The 22,931-nt window shown below is 30.8% G+C and overlaps 1 protein-coding gene across 3 annotated transcripts in view; it reads left to right on the top strand.

Annotated features, from left to right (window-relative positions):
• The window catches only part of Larp7 (La related protein 7), a 53,275-nt gene that overhangs the window by 11,331 nt on the left and 19,013 nt on the right, over positions 1–22,931 (top strand). For all 3 annotated transcript variants that reach the window (XM_075361008.1, XM_075361009.1, XM_075361010.1), the window contains exons 3-6: positions 637–818; positions 4,786–4,950; positions 14,605–15,181; positions 20,927–21,083. In XM_075361008.1, the coding sequence (XP_075217123.1) occupies positions 637–818; positions 4,786–4,950; positions 14,605–15,181; positions 20,927–21,083 (1,081 nt within the window). The remainder of the gene's footprint in view (positions 1–636; positions 819–4,785; positions 4,951–14,604; positions 15,182–20,926; positions 21,084–22,931) is intronic.

Below are 22,931 nucleotides of genomic sequence, written 5' to 3'. Positions count from 1 at the left end.
GGTGAACTAAGATGGGGGATGCAAGTGTGTATATATATATATATATATATATTATTTATTTATTTTGTGATAAAACAAAACCAAATGACCAACTAACTATTTTTAACAAAATATTTTATTTAATATAAACTATCCTTTTAGCACCTTTTGTACACAGTGATTGGGTATGTTTAAGCACTTCCCCGCTGAGTTTTTACTCCCACATCATATTCCTCTGTCCCCCACTTTATTGAGATAGTAGTCATTGTTTTCTTCACGTCTTCATCACTATAAATTGCTTTCCTTCCAAGAAGTCCTTCAGTTTAGTAAGTAGATGTTATATATATATTTCTTGCATTAAATTGAATCGCAGATCTCTCTTTATACACAACAACATTCTATATTTTCTTAATTGTTTAACTTACTTAGAAACAATATAATTGTAAAGAACTCATAGTGTAAAAACTAATTAAACTTGTAAGTGAGACTGGTTAAATAGGAATAGACATTAGACTTGAGCTATCTGAGTGATAAGGATGTGCTTTTGTGGTTATCCATTTGAATGTTTTTCAATGTTGTTGATTGGTTTTGTTTGTTACATATTTATTTTTTATGTTATATGGGAATAAAAGCTATTTGTGTCTTTTTTTTGTATAGATATTCCTATATCAGTTTTTTTGAGGTTTAATAAAATTAAAGCAATGACTTCTAAAGAGAAAGACATTGCTAAAGCTTTACAAACATCTGAGCTGCTGAAAGTCACAGAATGTGGTACGAAAGTATACAGAATTAGTGCACCTCAGATTAAGAATAATCCTGATGATTGCACTATTTATGTGGTATGTATAACATTTGATTAATAAATAATAGCTGTAGTAAAAATAAGTTTTTTTTTTACTAAATAATTCCTGTTCTTTTAAATAATTTCTTCTTAAGAATTCATTTAAACTCCAAGAAATATATCATTACATTTTCAAAAAAAGAGAACACTGTTTTTGTACTATTTTTGTTGGTATATGCAATTTCTAAGTTCTGTTTGTTACTCTCATAAACCAGTTCTGCAAATTATGTAAAAATTAGACTTATATTTTTGCTCATCAAATTTCACTTTAATTATTATTTGGTAAATAATGGGCATTTAAAAAAATTTTACCTTTTTCTAGTGATGATGACAAGAAGACTTTTAACAGTAAAAGTGTTTTATAAAGGAGATAAAATGTCAGTAAAATTAGTATCATATTTATCAAGAAACTCAAAAAGGTACTTTAAAAATTTTTTATGCAAGGGTAGTATAAGTAAGATAAATTAAAAAGAAGGTAATTATTCAAAGTGAATTACATTTTTTAATTTAAATTTCTCTTAGTTCCATGTTCTAGGTCATTAAATTGTTTTTATAAAATGTTTTATCTCTCTCTCTAAAATAACCATTTACAGCATTAAAAATTTCACAGTCACTAGAAAATCTTTGTTATCAAATTCATTTTTTTTTTTTTGATTAAATAATAGATGTAAACCAGCAATTAGCTTGACGAGACAGCTCTTGTTTCTTGGTCAATTGCAGTTTGGTTTTCATCACAGACATAGACATAGACATAAACTGGCATAATAGTCACCATTGATTGTTTTTCTTTTAGTAAAAGAGTTGATGAAAATGATGTCCTTTTTGCGCCAAAAGTAATAGCAATGACCTTTCCAGGATAAGGCACTGACTTTGCCTTCTTCAGCGTTGGTTTCAATTTGCCAAAACTATTTTACCAATTTTTGTGATCATTTCTTTAGTTGTCATCTCATTTGGACATTCACTGTGGTGTTCGTCTTCACAGGTAATTTGACTATAGGATCACTCCATGTAAAATGATCCAGTTTTGAAAATCGTCCCCAGTCGACCATCTCCAAATGTCATCAGATTTATGGTAGAGGTCCCCCATGGACTGAAATGCCATTTTATCAAATTGTAGCTCTTTATCTGCTATGGCTGATTTGATGTGGCCTCTTGAAAAAGGGGTACTTACTTATAGTTAGTGCATACATGTAAACATTTTTATCTTTGACTAACAATTTTAACAGCAGTAATAAAGACACAGATTTGAATTTTGCTACTGCTGGTTAATTTTTTTGGTATATCTGAATATGTTAGTCGCAAGTTTTTTTTGGAACCTGATTTTGAGATACAGCAGCTGAAATTCAGCCAAAGATTTGTTGCAACATTTTGGAAGTCAAAGTTTGAGTTTATATATTTCCTTAACTAATTCTGTAATTGAAATGAGACTTGGTAATTTGAAGAAAGGGAATAATTATGTGTAGGATCTTGCAGTTTCAAAGCAACTGGAATCTTATGTCCGGAGAAATCCATCACCAAATTTGATTAAAACTTTTTTACCCTGATTTTTGGTTCATCTTCGAAGGCTTATATCTCAGGTATATCTTCTCAGATTTTGATCGTTTTATAATAGGTGTAAAGGGCAGCTTTTAATAAACAGCATAATTCAAGCATTTTTTTTTTTGACCCGTTTATTATAGTAGGTAAGAAAGCTTTTCAAAGATAATTAATCATTTGCATGTGACAGATTTTTAATCTGTAGACATTTCTAATTAATAAAAACAGTTGAAGCTGGTAAAACATTCAATGCTGCAGAATATTAGATTTTTTAAAGAATATTTTCTAAAATTTACAATATCTTGAAAAAAATTTGTGTTGTTCCAGAAAATTCTGGACTATTGTAGAACTTTCTAGACTGATCTGAAAAATCCATTTTCTAAAATATTCTAGAAATTTCTAAAATGTTGTGGAAAACTCTATTCTACAGAAAATTATAGAAATTTTTGGAATATTCCATTTATTCATGAGGATTTTATAATGTTCTTTATTTTGAAGAAAGTGTACATAAGCATCAACTTTTTGTGAATTAGCATAGTTATTAGTGAATAACTTATATAATCAGTTGTGACATTTATTGTTATCTCCCACTGTGTTTTGAATTGAGTGAAGTTCTAGGCCCCTGACATTTTGGCCAGCCTGATGGCCCTGATTGCCACAAATCTAACATTTAATTATGAAAAAGCTTTTTTGTTGCCTGTGAAAGAACTATCAGCAATGGATAAAGAACTTTTACAGTGGCGATCTGGAATTAGGTTTAATGAAGATGCTGACATATGTTCCTATTGTAAAACTGTTTTGTTGATGAAGTTTGAATTCCTACCGAAGGATTGCTGTAATCCATTTTTAAAAGAGTTGGACAAAGCTAGAAAAGAATTGTGGCCTTTTGATATTGATTTTGCTGACTGATTTAAAGCTTTAACAAATTATGACTTCAAGCCAGGTCAAAAGTTATGCTCATGATGTAGGCAAGAATTGGCTCAAAGAGAGAGAGATTCAACCAGTATCAGATCTAGTGATGTGAAAATGCTAGAGGCTTCTGGAAAAAATGGATGCCTCACTGTCACCCTTTGGAATCTCTCCTTTGAAACTTAAATATGTCAGCAAATTGGATTCAAAAGATCCAATAAAGATTCAAAAGATCTTATCTGAAGCAGAAGATAAGAAGTGCACAAGATGCTATTGCTACTGCAGCAGCAGCAGCAGCAGCTGGTGGTTTTGAGTGTTACTGATGTAATGCAAACATTAACAGTGTCAAGGATGAAAAGATCGGGATATCCTGATTGAAGAGCTCAAAGCCAAACTTTTAATCTCAGCACGTCCACAACAAGTTCAGATTTTGTCACACGATTATGCCCTTTATCAGGTTACAAAGTCTTATTCAGATTAAAGTACTAGATAAAGAATAATATCAGCTCAAAATTTGACTTACAAAATGTCACAACTTTTTAACTGAATTTCAGCTGCTATATATCAAAACTAGGCGCTAAAAGAAACTTATGAACAATATATTTGAATTCAGCATGAAATGTTAATTGAAAGTATTAAAACTCAAACCTATAGTTTTATTATTGCCTTCAAAATTATAAGTCAAAGTTAGAATTTTTTGCATGTATATGAACTATTAGTAAGTACCCTTTTTTCAAGAGATCACAAAAAATCAGCAATAGCAGATATAGAGCTGCTACAATTTGGTAAAATGGCATTTAAGACCACAACGAATGTCTATGCAAAATTTAATGAAGTTTGGAGATGTCCACTTGACATGGAATGACCCCATACTCTAATTTTGGAACCTATGAGTGATTGCTTTTAAATGGTGGTGATGACTCGCCAAGAACTGCTTCTAATTTCATTTTTATTTGGGTCTTTTTTTTTCGTTTAAAAAAAAAAGAATTCTTGACCATGACTCCTATTTTATCAGTTCCTTTTTTTGCCCAATCACTGAGAGCATCTTTATTAGTGAATACCCTAACAAAAGCTAAATAACATACTAAATTGATATTTAGAATTTTATCATTTCAACAATAAAAGAAAACAGGTGAAAAAGATTCTTGTTATAAGTGCAATGTAAATGTTATTTGCCTTGCTTATCAAACCATTCTCACAGATTCTGATGGTTGTTCACCTGAGGAAGTGAATTGAACCTACAGCAGTAAATATTTTTTGTAATGTTAAGAACTAAAACTGATGTCGAAGTGAAATATATTTTTTATATTAAAAGTTAAATTTATTTTAGCGGCTGTTCTTACATACTTATAGGGATATTTTCTACAGTAACTATTTTCTAATATGTATTAAAGAACTGTGATTTATTTGGAATACTAATAAATTAAGTAATTTTATTTTAAGTCACCCTTTTTGTGTATGTTCATTTTAACATTTACATGTTGAAAATAAAATTAGTGATTTGATATGATTTGTTTTAGGAACAATTACCATTGGATGCAGACCATAACTGGCTAACTGATATTTTCCAACCATATGGACCTGTTGACTATGTTTCTATTCCAAAGTTTAAGCGTAGTCATAAGAATAAAGGATTTGCTTTTATTGAATTTAAGGATCCACAGTCAGCTAAAAATGCTCTGGCTGTAAGTAAAAGTTAGATTTTATTTCTTGAGCTGTAAATTGCTTGTTTTTTGTGCTATATTTACTTCCTTGTACAAAGTAAAGGAAGTATTGTGATCACATAAAATTTCAGATTTCAACGGAAATATCCATTTCGACCATCCTTGAATCCATTTTGACTAGTTTCGGCATGACATCTGTATGTACATATGTATCCTGCATAACTCAAAAACGATTTGCCATAGGATGTGAAAATTTTGGATTTAGGATTGTTGTAACATCTAGTTGTGCACGTACCCTTTTGATTGCAATCGACTGGACCAAAAGTGTTCAAAAAAGCCCAAAATCCAAAAACATTGGATTTTGGAATTTTTCTTAACTCAGTAATAAGCCTTCATTGAGAGCTTTTTCAACTATATATCATAAGTGGTACTTATTGTCATTGGTTTCAGAGTTTTAGCCAAATAAAATTTTATATAATGAAATATTTGGATCTTATAGAGGAAGGCATATGGGTTCGGTTGGAATCCAACTTCGTCTCCTTTTTTTAAAAATTTAAATATATTGATTTATTAATAATTATTAACTTCTGATTGTAAACAAAATTTTACAATAAAAAAATATGAAAAAATATCAGAAGTTATTAATGAAATAAAATTTTATGTAGTTTTCATTTTAAAAAAACATGTGTATATGTAATTTAATAGGTATACAAGGAAGTTGTGTGGTGTCCACATCAGTTTTTTTTTAAAGTTCTTGTAAGAATTACTTTAGGAATTTTTTGTCTAATTTATTATTTAATTTGAATCGCATCTTTGGACAAAAATTATCACTAATATGGTATGTAAAAATTATTAGTGTCTTTGATGTACAGATGTGGATGACTTGTCAGAATTCTGCCATTCAAACTTTTTTCAGAATATCTTTTCTCTTGGCTAGAATACCTACATTTATTTTCTGCTGGTTTCTTCTGAGGCACTGCCAATGTAGCCCATTATGATCACAACAGGAGTGGTATGTGAAAATTTTATAGAATTTTATTTGAAGCCATGAAGTACTTTGCCTGAGTCATTACAGAAGCTATAGGAACAATGCAGCATTACTAATTAGATATAAACAAATCTTTTTTGTCTGAATCAGCCTTTTAAATCTTTTTATTTATTCTAATTTCCTTCGTACATACAAAATTGAATATACTTTATATTGGATTTCTTATTGTAAATAATTAGTGTGTTAACAACAGTAACATTTATCATTCCTCAAAAATGGTACCATTAAAATATAACTTTCCTCTTAAATATTAAATTTGCACTTGGTACTACAGAATTATATATTGCAGTTAAAACAAAGACAATTTCCCAAAGTGTTTGATTTTCAATTATTGACTTTCACTTGAAATTAATGTGATAAATTTACATATTAAATTTATTTATTCAGTAGTTTAGCAAAATTTACGTAGTAACAAATATAGTAATTAATTTGGATGACATTAAACATATTAATCTCTAGCAACTAACATATGCGCTAGGAAAGTTAGTTAACCTTTTCTCATCACAATGCTCCGCGCTTCTTAGCGCTCCACAAAAATATGTTTGTATCTGATTGCCTCCCTTCATAGTCTTATGCTACCCTCTTGTGAAAAAAATTACAGTATATTAACGAGATTTAACAGATTCTGACAAAAAAAAACCTTACGATTGGATATTTTTTATGCCTGAACAACAAAAAAATTGAAACCGTACAAAAATTACGATAATTTAATTGCAGAATTTTTTTGCGCATTTCTACCACGTTTTTTATTAGCGAAATTTTTTTTTTATTTGTGTTTATGAAACATAGTTTGCTGATTTAAAAAAAATACTTTCAAGCAAATCGGTTGAAAGTTGGGCAAAATATGATGAAAAACCCGTGTCATAAATCACAGATTAATTAGCAAATCAGTTTCGAGAAATTTTTATAGTTATTTATTTTTTCTTAGCGTTACATATAATGTAAAATTTATTTTAAAAATTATAAGACTTCCTAAGAGCATTTATTACGTAAAAAAAACTTTTTTTACAACAGAGTATTGATGTTACACGCCTTGGGGGGGGGGGGGGGCAATAGAGTTCATGAAACGCATAATAATTACCCCAGTAATTACAAGCTATTCGGTACAAACAACAGGTATTTTTTATGTTACTATGTATATAAAATCGTAATATATATTATATATATATATAATATATATAAAATAAGAAATTACGAGTGTGCACTAGTTTTTACACCAACACATAAATCGCTATATGGAACATTCCCCAAAAAAACAAAAGAATGAAATAGATGACAAATAATAAATAACTAAACAAATAAAATGAAGTAATAAATTTATAAATAAAAAGCACTTACCCCTAGTTGGTGATATTTTGGCGTGTGTGATACACGAGAAAGCATCCGTCTATACAGAGTGGTACCTCACAAGCCACACACCTCCAGACTGATCTTACGCGAATGCCGTTTGGCGAGCACACAACGCATTGTCTAAAACTGTTTGTTCTCTCACGTTTAGGAAAATGTCTTGCTTCACAACTTTCAAGACGTAACAATTCACGATTTCTTACATAAGATCCTCGTGCAGAAAATCTCGTAGGAGATGATGAAACAAGCCCTTTCAAAACCGCATTTCGAAACCATCTGAAGGATTGGTTCTTCTCCATCTTATTGACTGACTTGTAAGCCGTATAAGCATTGACAAGGAGCATATCAAAAATGTGGAAAAAAAGTTTTTTCGTCCATTTTGTCATGCACCTATGTAAGTAATAGCTTGAAGACAGACGATCAGATAGATCAACAGCCCCCATGTAATTATTGTCATCTACAATCATTACAGGTCTCACGACATTTTCTGTACCGCAAATTGTTACACTGTATTTAGCCTCTTCAGCAGGCCCATGAATAGAAGACAGAAGTGTTACCATTCGCTTGTCATTGAATAGAATACAAGATATTCCATCCAGTGTCGTACGACAGGCTAACCGGTGTCTGGTCAAACCTAATTGTTTACGTCTGTTTCGTGTGAATTCAGCTGGCATTCCAGCACGATTGGATCGAGCTGTTCCACAAGCTAGAATTCCCACATCTTTCAGTCGTCGATATAATTGCAGGATGAAAAAAAATTGTCCATATACAAATGATATCCACAATTTTCATAACCTGCAATTAGATTGATAACTGTACGTTCAGTAATAGTTTCGTTTACATTTAGTTCCTCTCGATGTCTCCCGAGATATACACTCATATCGAATGTGTACCCAGAATTATCGCAAAGTCTGTAAACCTTTATTCCAAAGCGCTTTCGTTTACTAGGTATATACTGCCGAAACAAGACTCTACCCTTGTAGGCGCATAAAATCTCATCAACTACGATTTGTTGTCGTGGATTACAGAGTTCACGAGATTTCGGACGTGCAATTTCAAATATTTCGCGTACTCTCCAGAGACGGTCATAGTTACCAGTTTGCATTTCTGATTCTATTGGTGGATCCTGGTTAGTGAAGTGTAAATACTTCAAAATATGAAGAAAGACAGTTCTCGGTAATGTATTCCCAAACCAAGCGATATGGGAAACCTCGTCAGTTGACTAGTATTCTTGTAAAGTGTGTCTTACAGTATGACCCATTTCCAGGATGATTGCAAAGAAACGTTTCATCTGGTCAAGACTAACGTCACCTTGAATTCTGTCCTTAGGTAATAGTCTATCAGGTCTACGGCTTTGAAAATACAAATTAGTTTGTGATGTTACTTTTTCAAGGATAGCCCCAAAAAACAACATAAATACGGCAAACGGCGTCTGCCCATAAATACGGGGATCAGGAATATATTCAGGCACATTCTGTAAATTCCTACGACGCTTCTTAGGCCGACCTCTCTTACGAGGAGCGGATTTAGCCAAAAGGTCGGGATTCTTTACAAATGCACCTGGTTCCGGACCCGTAAAAGGCAAACTGTTTAGTGTGTCATATTTACACCTATCAGTACAAACTAACCGGGGATTTCCAAGAACCGGCAGACGACCTTCCAACTCGTAACCTTCGTCATCTGTAACTGTTTCGTCATTTTGGGCCCGGTCAGTTGGATTTTCTTGTAACTCTGCCATGTCAAGTTCCCTCATCTTGGAGAGGAAACTCAACAGCTGGTTGCATTTCAACATCCAACTGCACTGGAGAACGATAATGGATTTCATGAAATATATTACCATTTCCTTCAGCATGTGATTGTAGAACTGAACCGGCTACATTTATTTTCTGTTCCGTGTCAGTATCACTAATCGAATGACCTGGATCATCATCGTCGCTACTAAAATTCAGGAGATGCGGTTCCGAAAAATCGATACCCCTAATTTCAGTATTTTTGATGTCGTCCAAGCCCTCAAGGTCGTCATAATTTGAAAGTCCTTCGTCAAGAGCAAACCTAATCTGTTCGTCATTCATTGTCTCGATAAAAAAAAAAAATCACAAATTTAAAAAAAAACGCCCAATATGTGAAAAAATCGCACTGAATAAAAAAAAACCGATGTAATTTTGAAAAAATAATGAAATAATATATTACCAACGGAACGACGGTATGCGATAGTAAGTTACTTACTGCAGTTGTACGCATGTAATACATTTGCGTGCACTCGTACTCACACAATAAAGTAACATATGTTAGTATAAATGAAAGAACTCGCCTCAACATCACGGACTGGAGTCCGGAACAGAGCCCAGCAGAGATGCGTCCTGAAGGGCAGCCATACCAGAAGCGGATGAAGAGCTTCTACACAACCTCTCCTATTTCAAAACTTACACTAAGACAAAATAACCCAGCAATTGCGACTCCTCCGGAAAAGGGGACGCATTGCTCCCTCCTTATAGCTAGTGCCCCGTTGTGGCGTATTCCTGCTAGCCTATTAAAGAGTTAGCACCGAAAGGACTTCAGTGGACGGTCTGAAGGGGAATTACGTCGGGAGGACAGGCTTTATAAGCCTAGCCTTCCGCGGTCGGCCCGTAAAATGGGTTCGATAACGCTGGTTTAACAACGGATTGGAATGCAATTAAATCCGCCCTTAAAACACTAAATAATAATAAACAAAATTTGAAAAATTAGACCCGCCATTTAAAATTAACCCTTTTAAAAACAAGCCCGTTTAGAATGATCCAGCAGCAAGGGACTGTCCAGGTTCTGCGATAAAGTAGGGAGTAATAGACTCCTGCCAACTTTGCATTCCATTCCATTCCAAATGAAAGAGATTTAGAAACTACGTTTTATAAAAATCCCCACCACTTAAAAGGCTATTCAGCCTGACAAAAAACCATTTTTACTGTATACTGTTATTCATTACGAATCTGTATGTGTTTCATTGATGCCGATATCTTTTGTCAGAATAGATTTATTAGGCCTCAAGTTAAAGTGACACATTTATGACCACAAATTCCTTTTTTTTTGTGTGCCGTATAACATAATTTATTATGTGTTTCAATACATCGTTATTATGCTAATATAATAAGCTAGTTTTGTAAATAAAATAAATCCGTAACCCTCATAGCAATTATAATACACTAGTCACACACACAAGAACATTTCTGAGAAAAAAATGGTCATATTCTTTCTTGTCCAAATAAAACATTTTACTTCGTATAACCATAGTTCAAATTGTATAATAAAACTGATTCCTTTGTGAATATAAAAAAAAATAACCGACTTAGATCCCATATAAAATGATTTTGTAACAGCGTTTTAAAACTGTCACCGCACAGAGCCACTTTACTGGCTTCCTGATCTGAAAAGATTAGACAAAATAACCAACTAATGGAATAGTTATAAAAAATTCTTTTTTTAATCTACCTGGAAGTGGAATTGAAGATATACATTTTTGTACAAAAACCAAGTTTATTTAATCAGTTATCGTATGGCATAACAGTTTTGCCATATATGTGTTGAAAGATCCTGGTTGCAATAGCATGTTGACCATTCCTTTTCACATTTAAAATTTTTTTATTGGTTTGGTATTGCCACTTTTTAAGGTTTCTTTCATGGGAACTAACATGTAGAAATCAAATACACAAGATCAGAGTTGTAAGAAAGGTGTTCTCACACTTTGTAATTTGTGTATTGCAAATGAGGTATTGTTGTCATGCAGGAGCGCAATGCTTTTTGTGAGCTTCCTAAGTCGTTGATTGTCAGTCAGTTTTCTAATTCTCCTAAAGGTTTTACGGCATGGTTTTGCATTAATCATACAGCTCTGTGGCATTATTTCAGCAAGCACCTTGCTTGGCCTTAAAAACTACACCTTGTTTGAGAAGAAAAGGGCCATTCCAGCAGATTGAATCTTTCAGCAACTTTTTCAGTGTGTGGGGATGAGAATGTTTATGCTTAAATGACCTCTGTTTTGTTTCAGATAATAAATAATTGATCCACCACTGATTTCCAATAACAATATATCTAAAAAGTTCTTCATTTTTATAACAACTCGAAAAAAAAGTGAAAGTGGTTTGAAAAAATTTCTCCTTGTTTCATTCTGTCGGTAAACAAGGCATTCAACAAGCAGAAATTTTTCTACAATTCAGATTCTCAGAGATGATGTATGCTCTTCTATATGAAACATCCAATTCAGAGAGTTTAGCCCACTGATTCACCACCTACTTGCAAGCAACAATTTGTGAACATGTTCACAATTGCTATTCATCATCTAAATGATATTAAAGATGGCATTCGTATATAGTAATCATTCTTGATATCTGTGCTCCCATTTTCAAATAACTTGCACCGTTTTGGGGGTCACTTGGCATGAAAATACTGTCATTATACACTTCACTCATCTGGCAGTGAATTTCAATAGGATTACATCTCCTTGTCCACTAGAAATAAGTTACTGTGTTCACTTTTGTATGGATATTACTTGCAACTGATGTAAAATTTTTAAAGCCTATGATGAACATTGTTATACCATATTCAAAGCATTATTACAATTGACTAAATACTTTGGAAATTGAATTAAAATCAGTGTTACTAACCACTTTCATTAAAATATCTTTTCTAGAAAAATAATTTGGATAAATATAACTAACTTTTTGATTGCCTCTCATAATTTTAACAAATTTTTGATTTAAAAAATTTTACGAAAAAAGTTTCTGAAGTGGAGACATGTGTAAAAGTACTAAACAAAAATAATAAATTAAAAGGTAATTGAATGAAAAGTGATAAAAGTTCATTTTTCTTAAAATATATATTTATTTTTCCTTCAGTAACAATAGGATTACAGTCAGTTTAATTTAATTACAGATGAAAAGCCAGGTTTGACCAGGCTATGAACCCAAAACTTTGTAATTAAAAACTGAGATTAGAAGAGTGATGATAGTATCTTAAATGGTGCTGCTTCCTTATAGTTGCTTCCTTTTTTTATGAGGAAGAGAATGAGTTTTGAGGCTGTGAAAAAGTGCTACACACCTGAGTTGGTAGATTGTTGGTATGTTTCAGTCATTAGAAGGGCAACAAAATTACTTTTTTGAATTTGTTGAGCTTATTACAATTAAATTCATAAAAATGAAATGCTTAATCCACATTCCAAAAGTTTAAAATTTTTTTTTATTATGTATTTGTGTGTTAACTGATAAAAAAACACTAATAAAAGTATTTTGTTTGTCATGCTGTGTTATGGTTTTTAACATTATATTCTGTTATCAATAAATTCCAGTACTGGTTCTGGAAGCCAGTTACTGTAGCTTAATACTGATCTGTTCCTGATCAACAACAGCAATAAGACTGTGAAGCATTTTAAGGCTTCAACTTGATACCAGTATGTTTTGTTTTCAAGCTGGCATGTAACTGCAGAAGCAAGAGAAAAAATCTAATAATTATGCTTTTAATTAAAGAAAAAGCAGTTAGCCATTATCTTTTCTTTTAATATATAAGACTGCAGTCCAACAGTAGCTGAAGTTAAGCATTGACAGAGTAGAATAATAGATTGTTTTTCTTTCTCTTAGTTTTGATATGTCTTATAATTTTGTTTTCTTTCATTGCTTAATTCAGTAATTTTCTTACATTCCACATCTGGTTTTAAGTGTTGAAGATTATAATAATTAATGATAATTTTTTGTCTGGTTTTAAAATTCATTTTTATGAAAATAATCATAAAAAGAGAATTATATTGAAATTGTCAGTAATATTGAGAGGATATATTTTTACAACAGAAAAAAATTATCGCCTGAAAATTTAATCTGCTTACTGACCTTTTTTTATGAAAAACAAAATTAAATAATTAAAAATGTTTTTACATTATAATTACTAACTTCGGTAAACTAAACAAATCATTAGGTCCAAGTTGACTCCTAGTTTTATACGGCCAATATCTTTATAATTTGTTGGCAGTTGATTTGTCATCTGCTTAGTTACATGTGATCAAACAGTAGATGGATGGGTGATAATCATATGTCATCATCTTTGTTTTGTTTCCTTGTCTGCTAGAGTTAAGTTCCTGAGTTAAAGCTCAAACTTTAGGTATAGATCATTTTTTGTTTAACGTGATGTTTAAATATTATAAAATTATTTTTTTATTATTATTGTTTTTATCTATCTCTTTAATTATTTATTATTCATCTCTTTAATTAATTATAAATAATTTCAAACAGTAATGGATGCCAGCCATGAAGTTGTTGATTTAAGAAAAAATGTAGTAACACATTTAATAATACAAGTTCCCCTACTAAATAAAATCAGCAAAATGTATTCAAAGCTGGCACAACTACAAAACTGACATATTGGCATTTAACAATTTCCTACAATCAGCTGATAATTCCAACCTTTATTATGTAATAATCATTTCTGTCTGACTACTGTCATTTTTTAAAGTATATCATTTGTTAAATCTCATTTTCTTATCTATGATAGTAATGTTTAATGTGATGTTAAAAAGCTTTTTCCTTTTAAAGATAATTTTGTTCATCATTTTTTCTTTTTTACACTCCATATGTTGCCTACCCAGTATTTGATTTTATTATTGCTTTAATCTGTTATAATTGTTTTAGGAGATAAATAGCTAATTATTTGAAAAAAATAATCAAGAATTAGCTGAAATTGCCTTGAGTTAAGTGTCCAGTAAGAGTGGGACTTACTCATCTTTAGGTGCAAGAAGTATAATGTTTACTGATATCTTATTTGTATATTTTGAGTATTTACAAATTTGGCATGGAAAAATTTGAATCTAGTGTTATTTTATCTATAATATAATACTTATAAAAAAAACATGCACTATATTGAAAATCTACAGAGTGTCTACATAGGCTGTAATTTGTGTCACTTGTAATGTATTAATAATAATTATTTTAGGACTGTAATTTGTTTACATTTTATTACACTACAGTTAACCATACATTTTGTATTAATAAATTATTTTGTTATCTGTAAATTATTCAATTTGTGTTCATTGATGACAATTAGATTTACTTGCCTGAACTGTAATTGCGTACAATTCTAAATCTATTTTAGTGGAATTTATATATTGTGATAATGAAATTCTTAAATATAAAAAAAAGTAGTCAATCATTTTATAACCTTATTGTTTTCTATGGTTGCTGGTGGCATGATGTTCTTTAATATTATTTTTCAGAATTAGTTGAAGTTTATTGTTTTGTTAAATTAATCATGATATTTTCTTTTTTCAGGCCTTCTCCGATATGGGTTGCTGTTTATCAAGCTTAATGGATCCTGGAAACCTACGCAGCATAAAAACTTTTGAAGAAAATGAAAATGAAATCACAAATAAAAATCAAACACAGGAGAACCAACAAGATGATACAGTGAGCAACTGCATAAATAAAATAGGTGAAGATAAGAATTCACAAGGAAGAGCAGGTAATGAAAGTGAATTATTTGCGAATGATAATAGTGAAAATGGAAAAGAAACTAATCAGAGAAAGAGAAAATTATCTTATAACCCAGATGATGCTAATGATGACAATAAAAGGAGAGCTACTGATGTTGAATTGAATAAGGATGGTGAAGTTAAATCAAATGATGATTATGTTAAAGAAACTGAAAATGAATGTTTGAAAAGAGAAAGAAAATTGTCAAAATCAGATGGATTACCAACTTCAAGTGTCATGTGTAAGGAAGATAGAGAAGAAGACGAAATGAATAATGGTGGAGAAGTAGAGGAAAGCATTAATAAGGTATCAAGAATTAATGGTGAACCTTCTGGAACCAGCACTATAGAACTTGATGAGTCTGATAAAGTAGTTGGTAAGATTAATTGTATAACTGCTACAGTATGACTTGGTTATCCTTATTGATAATTTGTTTTTTGTTTATTGAACTAAGCTACTAAAAATGTACACTTTTCTGACATATTACGATAAATCAGTGGAAACAATGATCAATTTAAACAAATCTATAGACCATTCAAAATTTTTATGTTAAACTATTATATCTTTCAGGGCTAGGAATTGGATAGGTGATACTATTGCTCAAATTCTTTCACATACTAGAAATTTTAGTACTTTGAACTTTAAAGATGAGAGCACATTATATATATATATTTTTATCTGTTGATAAATATTGTCTCTCTTTCTGAACCAAAAAGATCAAAAGCAAAAGAATTCAGGTTTCTCTGTGACAAACAAACACATTCAACCTCGGAGCAATGGCATTTGGAAGTATCTAAACCAACTATACATCATTAACTTCCCACTGGATTGTCTGTTCTCTGTTTAATATCATCTCTGGAAGTTGTAGTCTAGGGCCCCTTGGAGAGGACTGTTTTCTATAAAACAGGCATAAACTATATTTTAGACATTGTGAGATGTATTATATTTTATGTATTGGGCACTTGGGTCATTGTGGATGGTTGCATTTCCATTTGAAAGTACAGTAAATTCCTTGTTAATCAGTTCGGTCAGGTCAAACGGTTAGTAGTCGGGCTTAACAAAAAAAAGTCAATTAAACTGGAAGTTATTTTACTTTTAATAACATATTATTCTCATATTAATTAACAGTTTTTTGTAAACTTTTAAAGTGGCGGTAGTGATATAAGAATTCACAGTTCAATATTACCATTATATTTAATAAATATTAGATTAAATTTCACTATATTTATAGCTTTTGGATAACTTTGAAAGAATATATTTTATTTATGCTAATTGAGTATTACAAAGATCGTGCTTTTTTTACAATTTGTAAAAAAAAAACACGGTTCTGCATTTACCACTAAATTGTTTTTTTAATCGATTGCCTTTTGAGCTTAAAATCATAAAATAACCATGATACAAAGAAAACAAATATGTCGTAGTATGTTCTATTATTTTGTTATTAGCTAACTATTCTAGTTCTTTTAAGGCATTATATGTTAAAAAATCTTTTTTGACGTATGCTTGACTTCAGTTTCCAGTAATGCTTCTTTTTTGTATTATCTTTCATTTTTTTTATTTATTTATATGATTTGCACCTGTAGAGATTCACTAATTTTTTCATCATTCACAATCTCATTTTCTAATAGCCCATTATTGTATATCCCCATATTCACAATATTTAAATCTAACAGTATAGTTCATTCTCATTCTAGTTCCTTTAAATCAATTAGCAGATCTATTTTTCTAATTTATCCATTTCTATTTATTTGGATTTTATATTTCATTCACAATATTGCTGTAATTCTCTGATTGCACCCTTTTCTAGCATTAGTTATTTTTTAAAGTTGAAATTTCATCTTGTGCTAATGCTAATAAAAAAAATCATTACATTGGTAGCCTCACAAAAATTCTATACTGACTTAATTTTTGCACACTGATAATATTTCTTTTATTGTTCTATATTAAAAAAAAAAGTTATACTTTCCTAGATTTTACTTTATATCTCTAAAAATATTTTTTTCTAAAAAACTTAACTTTATGTGCCCAGTTTTTATGTTTATTTTGTTTTATTTTTAGAAATATTTGTCAAAAACTTGAAAAACAAAACTTTTTCACCATCTTTTTTTTAACACAAAGCCTGAAATTGTGCAAATTTTTATATTAATTTGTACAAAAATGTCAACTAATAAGCTAAAAGTTCACCTGTTTGTAATTTTAACACTTTCACTGTTGCTACTACAAAGAACGTATTAAATCAAATTCCAATCTTTTTTTTTCTTTTTATCCATTTTAGATGCTACTAATTATGTGAAGATATATTACTGCCTGAAATAACGTAAAATGAATCTGCAAAGTGATTTCATTGTAGCGTATCAACAATAGTTTTTAACAATACTTACCTCTATGTGTTACCATTGTAGAATATGTAATGGCCCCACACTTTATATTATTTCACTTTCTCACTTGTTTTTAATCAGTTATGTTATTTTATTTTAGTAGTTATTCTATATATTTGAAAAATTAAATAGTTTGAGTGATTAATTTTAATTATGGTCCAAAAAAAACCAGAAATATGACTATTCAAAAAAAAGTTAATTCTTGTAATTTTTTGGTATTTATAGGTTAGCATCTCACTTAATTTATTTTTTAATACGGACACTGAAAAAAAAAATGAAACACTAAAAAGTTAAAAATTTTATTATTCCTGATAAATACCATTATGTATAGTTTGTATTTAATGCAAAGGTTTAAATTAAATGAAGGTTAAATTAAATTTAATGAAAGGTTAGTGAGCAAAGCAAATATTAGATTATGTTGATAATCTGGTTAACATGTGCTGAACGTAGTACGATATCAACATAAATTTGTTGAAAAGAAGTAAATCATCTTTATAAAAAAAATGATGGAAAAAGCTATTTTGGAAGAACTAGAAAAACCTTTTAACAAAATCTAGAAACCAGTACTTACTGTAAAAAGAAGAGTTACACTGTTTACCAAAGCTGTTAAAACAACTAATGAATTAGGTGCTATGAAATGAAAGAAGTGGAATAAGCAACTGGTACATTTTTGAAAAGGCTATGACAGAGCAGTGATTGTATTAATTACAAGAATAGAGTGTTGTGTGTGTTAGAATAGAGACTAATTTACATTCTGTAAGCATATGTTAAATTCTTAAATAAGTTCTTTAATAAGACCTAGAACAGTTTTGCTCTTTTTAATGTAAAAATTCAGATTAATGAACTAACTTCAAAGTTGTACTTTTAAGGATCTATTAGGCTTTATTAATGATACTGATACTAGTATTAGTCAACACCAATGTTTTACTTTATGGTAGGTTTCAATGCAGGTTTAAATTTACTTTCATTATAAACTAGTTATATTTTCAACAATGTTATCAGTATATAAATATTTTGAATATTCGATGTCAGTTTTCTGTGTATTATTTATTGGTATTAGAGATGTAGTATTGTTAATTTTTGAAATTTGTTTTTTGTGTATATTATAAATTACAGATGTAATTACATCTACATGTGTAATTACTACATGTGTAACCTACACATGTAGGTTTGTTTTACATATTCCAAACGTTGCCTGCCTGCACAATATACTTCTTCTACCTGACCCTCTAGTATTAAAGCGACTAATCCAGAATGCCTATATATTATTATATGTAGCCTATAAGTCTGTCTCTTCTTTTAACTACTTTTTTCCAAATCCTTCTTTCTTCATTGATTTGCCGCAACACCTCTTCATTTGTCATTTTATCCATCCATCTGATTTTTGACGTTCTGCTATAGCACCACACTGCAAAAGCTTCGGATCTTTTCTTCTCAGATACTCCGATTGTCCAAGTTTCACTTCCATATAAAGCGATACTCCAAACGTATACTTTCAAATATATTTTCCTGAGATTTAAATTAATTTTTGAAGTAAACAAATTATATTTTTGACTGAAGGCTCGTTTCGCCTGTGCTATTCGGCATTTTATGTCGGTCCTGCTTTGTCCATCTTTAGTAATTCTACTTCCCAAATAACAGAGTTCTTCTACCTCCATAATCTTTTCTCCTCCTATTTTCACATTCAGAGGTCCATCTTCGTTATTTCTGTTACATTTCATTACTTTAGTTTTGTTCTTGTTTATTTTCATGCGGTTGTTCTTGCGTAGGACTTCATCCATGACGTTCATTGTTACTTCTAAATCCTTTTTACTCTCAGTAAGAATTACTATATCATCAGCAAATCGTAGCATCTTCATCTTTTCACCTTGTACTGTTGCTCCAAATCTAAATTGTTCTTTAACATCATTAACTGCTAGTTCTATGTAAAGATTAAAAAGTAACGAGGGTAGGAAACATCCTTGTCAGACTCCCTTTCTTATTACGGCTTCTTTCTGATGTTCTTCAATTATTACTGTTGCTGTTTGGTTCCTGTAAATGTTAGCAATTGTTCTTCTATCTCTGTATTTGAATCCTAATTTTTTTAAAATGCTGAACATTTTATTCCAGTCTACGTTATCGAATGCCTTTTCTAGATCTATAAATGCCAAGTATGTTGGTTTGTTTTTCTTTAATCTGAGGCCTAAAATTGCTTCCCTTCTCCCTATAATTTTTCTGAAACCTAATTGGTCTTCTCTTAACACTTCTTCCACCCTCTTCTCAATTCTTCTGTATAGAATTCTAGTTATGATTTTTGATGCATGGCTAGTTAAGCTAATTGTTCTGTATTTTTTCTCATTTATCTGCTCCTGCTTTCTCTGGTATCATGACTATTACACTCTTTTTGAAGTCCGACGGAACTTTCCCTTTTTCATAAATATTACACACCAGTTTGTATAATTTATCAATCGGTTCCTCACCTGCATTGTGCAGTAATTCTACAGGTATTCTGTCTATTCCAGGAGTCTTTCTGCCATTCAAATCTTTTAATGCTCCCTTAAATTCAGATCTCAGTATTGTTTCTCTCCTTTCATCCCCTTCAGCTTCCTCTTCTTCCTCTATAATACCATTTTCTAATTCATTTCCTCTGTATAACTCTTCAATATATTCCACCCATCTATCGATTTTGCCTTTCGTATTATAAATCGGCTCCAGGATAAGTTTTGCAGTTGACGAGTTAATATCTAAATCTTTGCTTGATCATGTTATAATCTATCTGATACCATGCAGTATCGCCTGGTTTTTCCTATGTATATTCTTCTATTATGATTTTTAAACTAGGTTTTGGTAATTACTAGATTATACTTTGTGCAAAACTCTCTAAGTTGGTCCCCTCTTTCATTCCTTTTGCCCGCCCGTATTCGCCCACTATATTTCCTTCCTTGCCTTTTCCAATGGTAATTTTCTATATATTTTTAAAAAAGTTTTAATAATGTTATTGAAAATTTGATTAATGCTTATAATGCTGAAATATATAATTATATGTTAAGTAAAATAATAAATAAGTTTTATATATATAATATATATATATATATATATATATATATATAAAATTCATATAACATTAGTACAGTACTGTATGTATGGCTTGCTACAAGCAATATTTTTATTTTATTTTAATTTTTTACTATATATTTTACAATATGTGACAGTTTTTAATGTGTAATTCTTTAAAAAATATTATGATTAACATCGAAAGTGCTTTTGATGTAAAAATTGGAGAAACAATAAGATAAGATACATTAGATTCTGTACTGCTAATGAAAAGCAAGGTTTTACTTTTGTCTTTGATGTGTATGTATATGTATGTATGTATATATATATATATATATATATATATATATATATATATACATCAACAGTGAAAGCTCTGGAATGGCAATGGGCAGGGCACATCGCTAGAAGATGTGATGGAAGGTGGACACAGGTGGTCCTTGAGTGGAGTCCAAGAGAGCGACAAAGGCCAAGAGGCAGGCCTCCAGACCAATGGAACAGTCATTAGAAGGGTGGCTGGAACCAACTGGCAGAGGACGGTGCAGTACAGACAAGCATAGCAAGAACTGTCTTGCTGAAGTTGAACTAGACTTGAAGAGGCTACATCTTGAAAAAGATTGAAACAGCTGTTTAATAATAATAATATATATATAATTTTTTTTATTTTTATGAAGTATAGTTTATTATTATTTTTTTTTTTGTGTAATAAGATTCTACTGAGCAAGAGTTACTGGAAGAAAATGTAGATGAAGAAATTGATGAAGATATTAGTAGTGATGATAAAAGAAAGAAAAACCGTAAAAGAAGAAAAAAACATAGAAGAAATAAAAACAGTGATATATCATTTGGACTTCAAATTTTATCAAAGTAAGTAAAAGTTAATTTTTTATTAAATTTTTTATCTATAAATAAGTTTCTCACATAACATTAATTCTCTTCTCTAACATTGACAACCTTCCTTTTTTCATATAGCTCTTTTTACTTTGATTGTTTGTCATTTTAATTCATCATTTAGTTTTTCACCACAGTTTGATCTCTTAGTTCCATACTTAAACCTCCTACTTTTATTTAATTTTAAGTAAATTAAATCACATTTTTCCTTTCATCGAATATTTTAAATCTTTTACTTCAGTTTATCACATTTTCGTTTGTCCTCACTCGTTTGACTGGTTAGATGCAGCTCCCCACGATTCCCTATCTAGTGTCAATCATTTCTTTCGGTATACATCCTACATCCTACATCCTTAACAGTTTGTTTTACATATTCCAAATGTTGCCTGCATCCACAATTTTTCCCATCTACCTGTCCCTCTAATATCAAATCGACTATTCCAGGATGCCTTAATATGCATCCTGTAAGTCTGTCTCTTCTTTTAACTGTACTTTTCCAAATGCTATTTTCTTCATCAGTTTGCCGCAACACCTCTTCATTTGTCACTTTATTCACTTATTTGATTTTTAAATTCTCCTATAGCACCACATTTTAAAAGCTTCTAATCTTTTCTTTACTTCAATTGTCCAAGTTTTACTCCCATATAAAGCTATGCTCCCTGTATGAATCATGAGACCTTGCCGTTGGTGAGGGGGCTTGAGTGCTCAGTGATACATAGTAGCTGGACCGAAGGTGCAACCATATCGGAGAAGTATCTGTAAGGTACTCTGGGAGGTACTCTGAGCCAGAGTAAGGAATGATTCCTGAAAAAGGGCAGCAGCTCTTTCAGTAGTTGTTTCAAGATAGGGAAGAGAGTAGAGCTTCAAATAACAGGCAGGCAGGAGTAGGTTTCGTAATGAACAAGAAGATAGGGAAGAGAGTAGAGTATTTCAAAATGCATAGCGATAGAATCATTGTAATAAGGATAAAATCAAAACCTAAACCGACAATGATTGTTAACGTCTATATACCTACAAGCACCCATGATGATGATGAGGTAGAGTGTGTATACGAAGAAATTGATGAAGCAATTAAACACATAAAAGGAGATGAAAATTTAATAATAGTTGGAGATTGGAATGCAAGGAAGTAAATATAGTGGGTGAATATGGGCTGGCAAAAGAAATGAAAGAGGGGACCGACTCATAGAGTTTTGCACAACGTATAATTTAGTAATTGCCAACAACCAGTTTAAAAATGATAATAGAAGAAAATACACTGAAGACAAAAAAAAATAAAGCTATGCTCCAAATATATACTTTAAAAAACATTTTCCTGACATTTAAATCAATTTTTGATGTAAGCAAATTATATTTCTGACTGAAAGTTAATTTTGCCTGTACTGTTCGGCATTTTATATTGCTCCTGCTTCATCCATCTTTATTAATTCTACTTCCCAAATAACAAAATTCCTCTACCTCCCTATCTGATTATAATTGAACAATTGCATTTTATCGCATTGTAATTGTACTAACAACCTAATAACAACTGTTATTACTACTTTGGGAGAACTGTACTGTAAGTCTCTTTGTGAAATCATAATTTCAGCATAAAAATACTATTTTGTTGTAAAGCAGTTCATAAATACAGAAATGTGAAAAAGTTTTTTAGCATGCAGCATTGATGATATACAGTGTACTTACACTGTTTTATAAATATTCCATCCTGTTGGTTTGATTGATATTATATTTAACATTTCATGTTACCTTTAGGTAACAAAACAGAAATTTTGTATTTTACCATATTCCAGATTATTCCTAGCATTTCAAAGTACCATTTCTTAT

The sequence above is a fragment of the Lycorma delicatula genome, chromosome 3, assembly GCF_047948215.1.
Source record: "Lycorma delicatula isolate Av1 chromosome 3, ASM4794821v1, whole genome shotgun sequence".
Taxonomy (NCBI): domain Eukaryota; kingdom Metazoa; phylum Arthropoda; class Insecta; order Hemiptera; family Fulgoridae; genus Lycorma; species Lycorma delicatula.
This window is presented reverse-complemented; position numbering and strand designations above follow the sequence as displayed.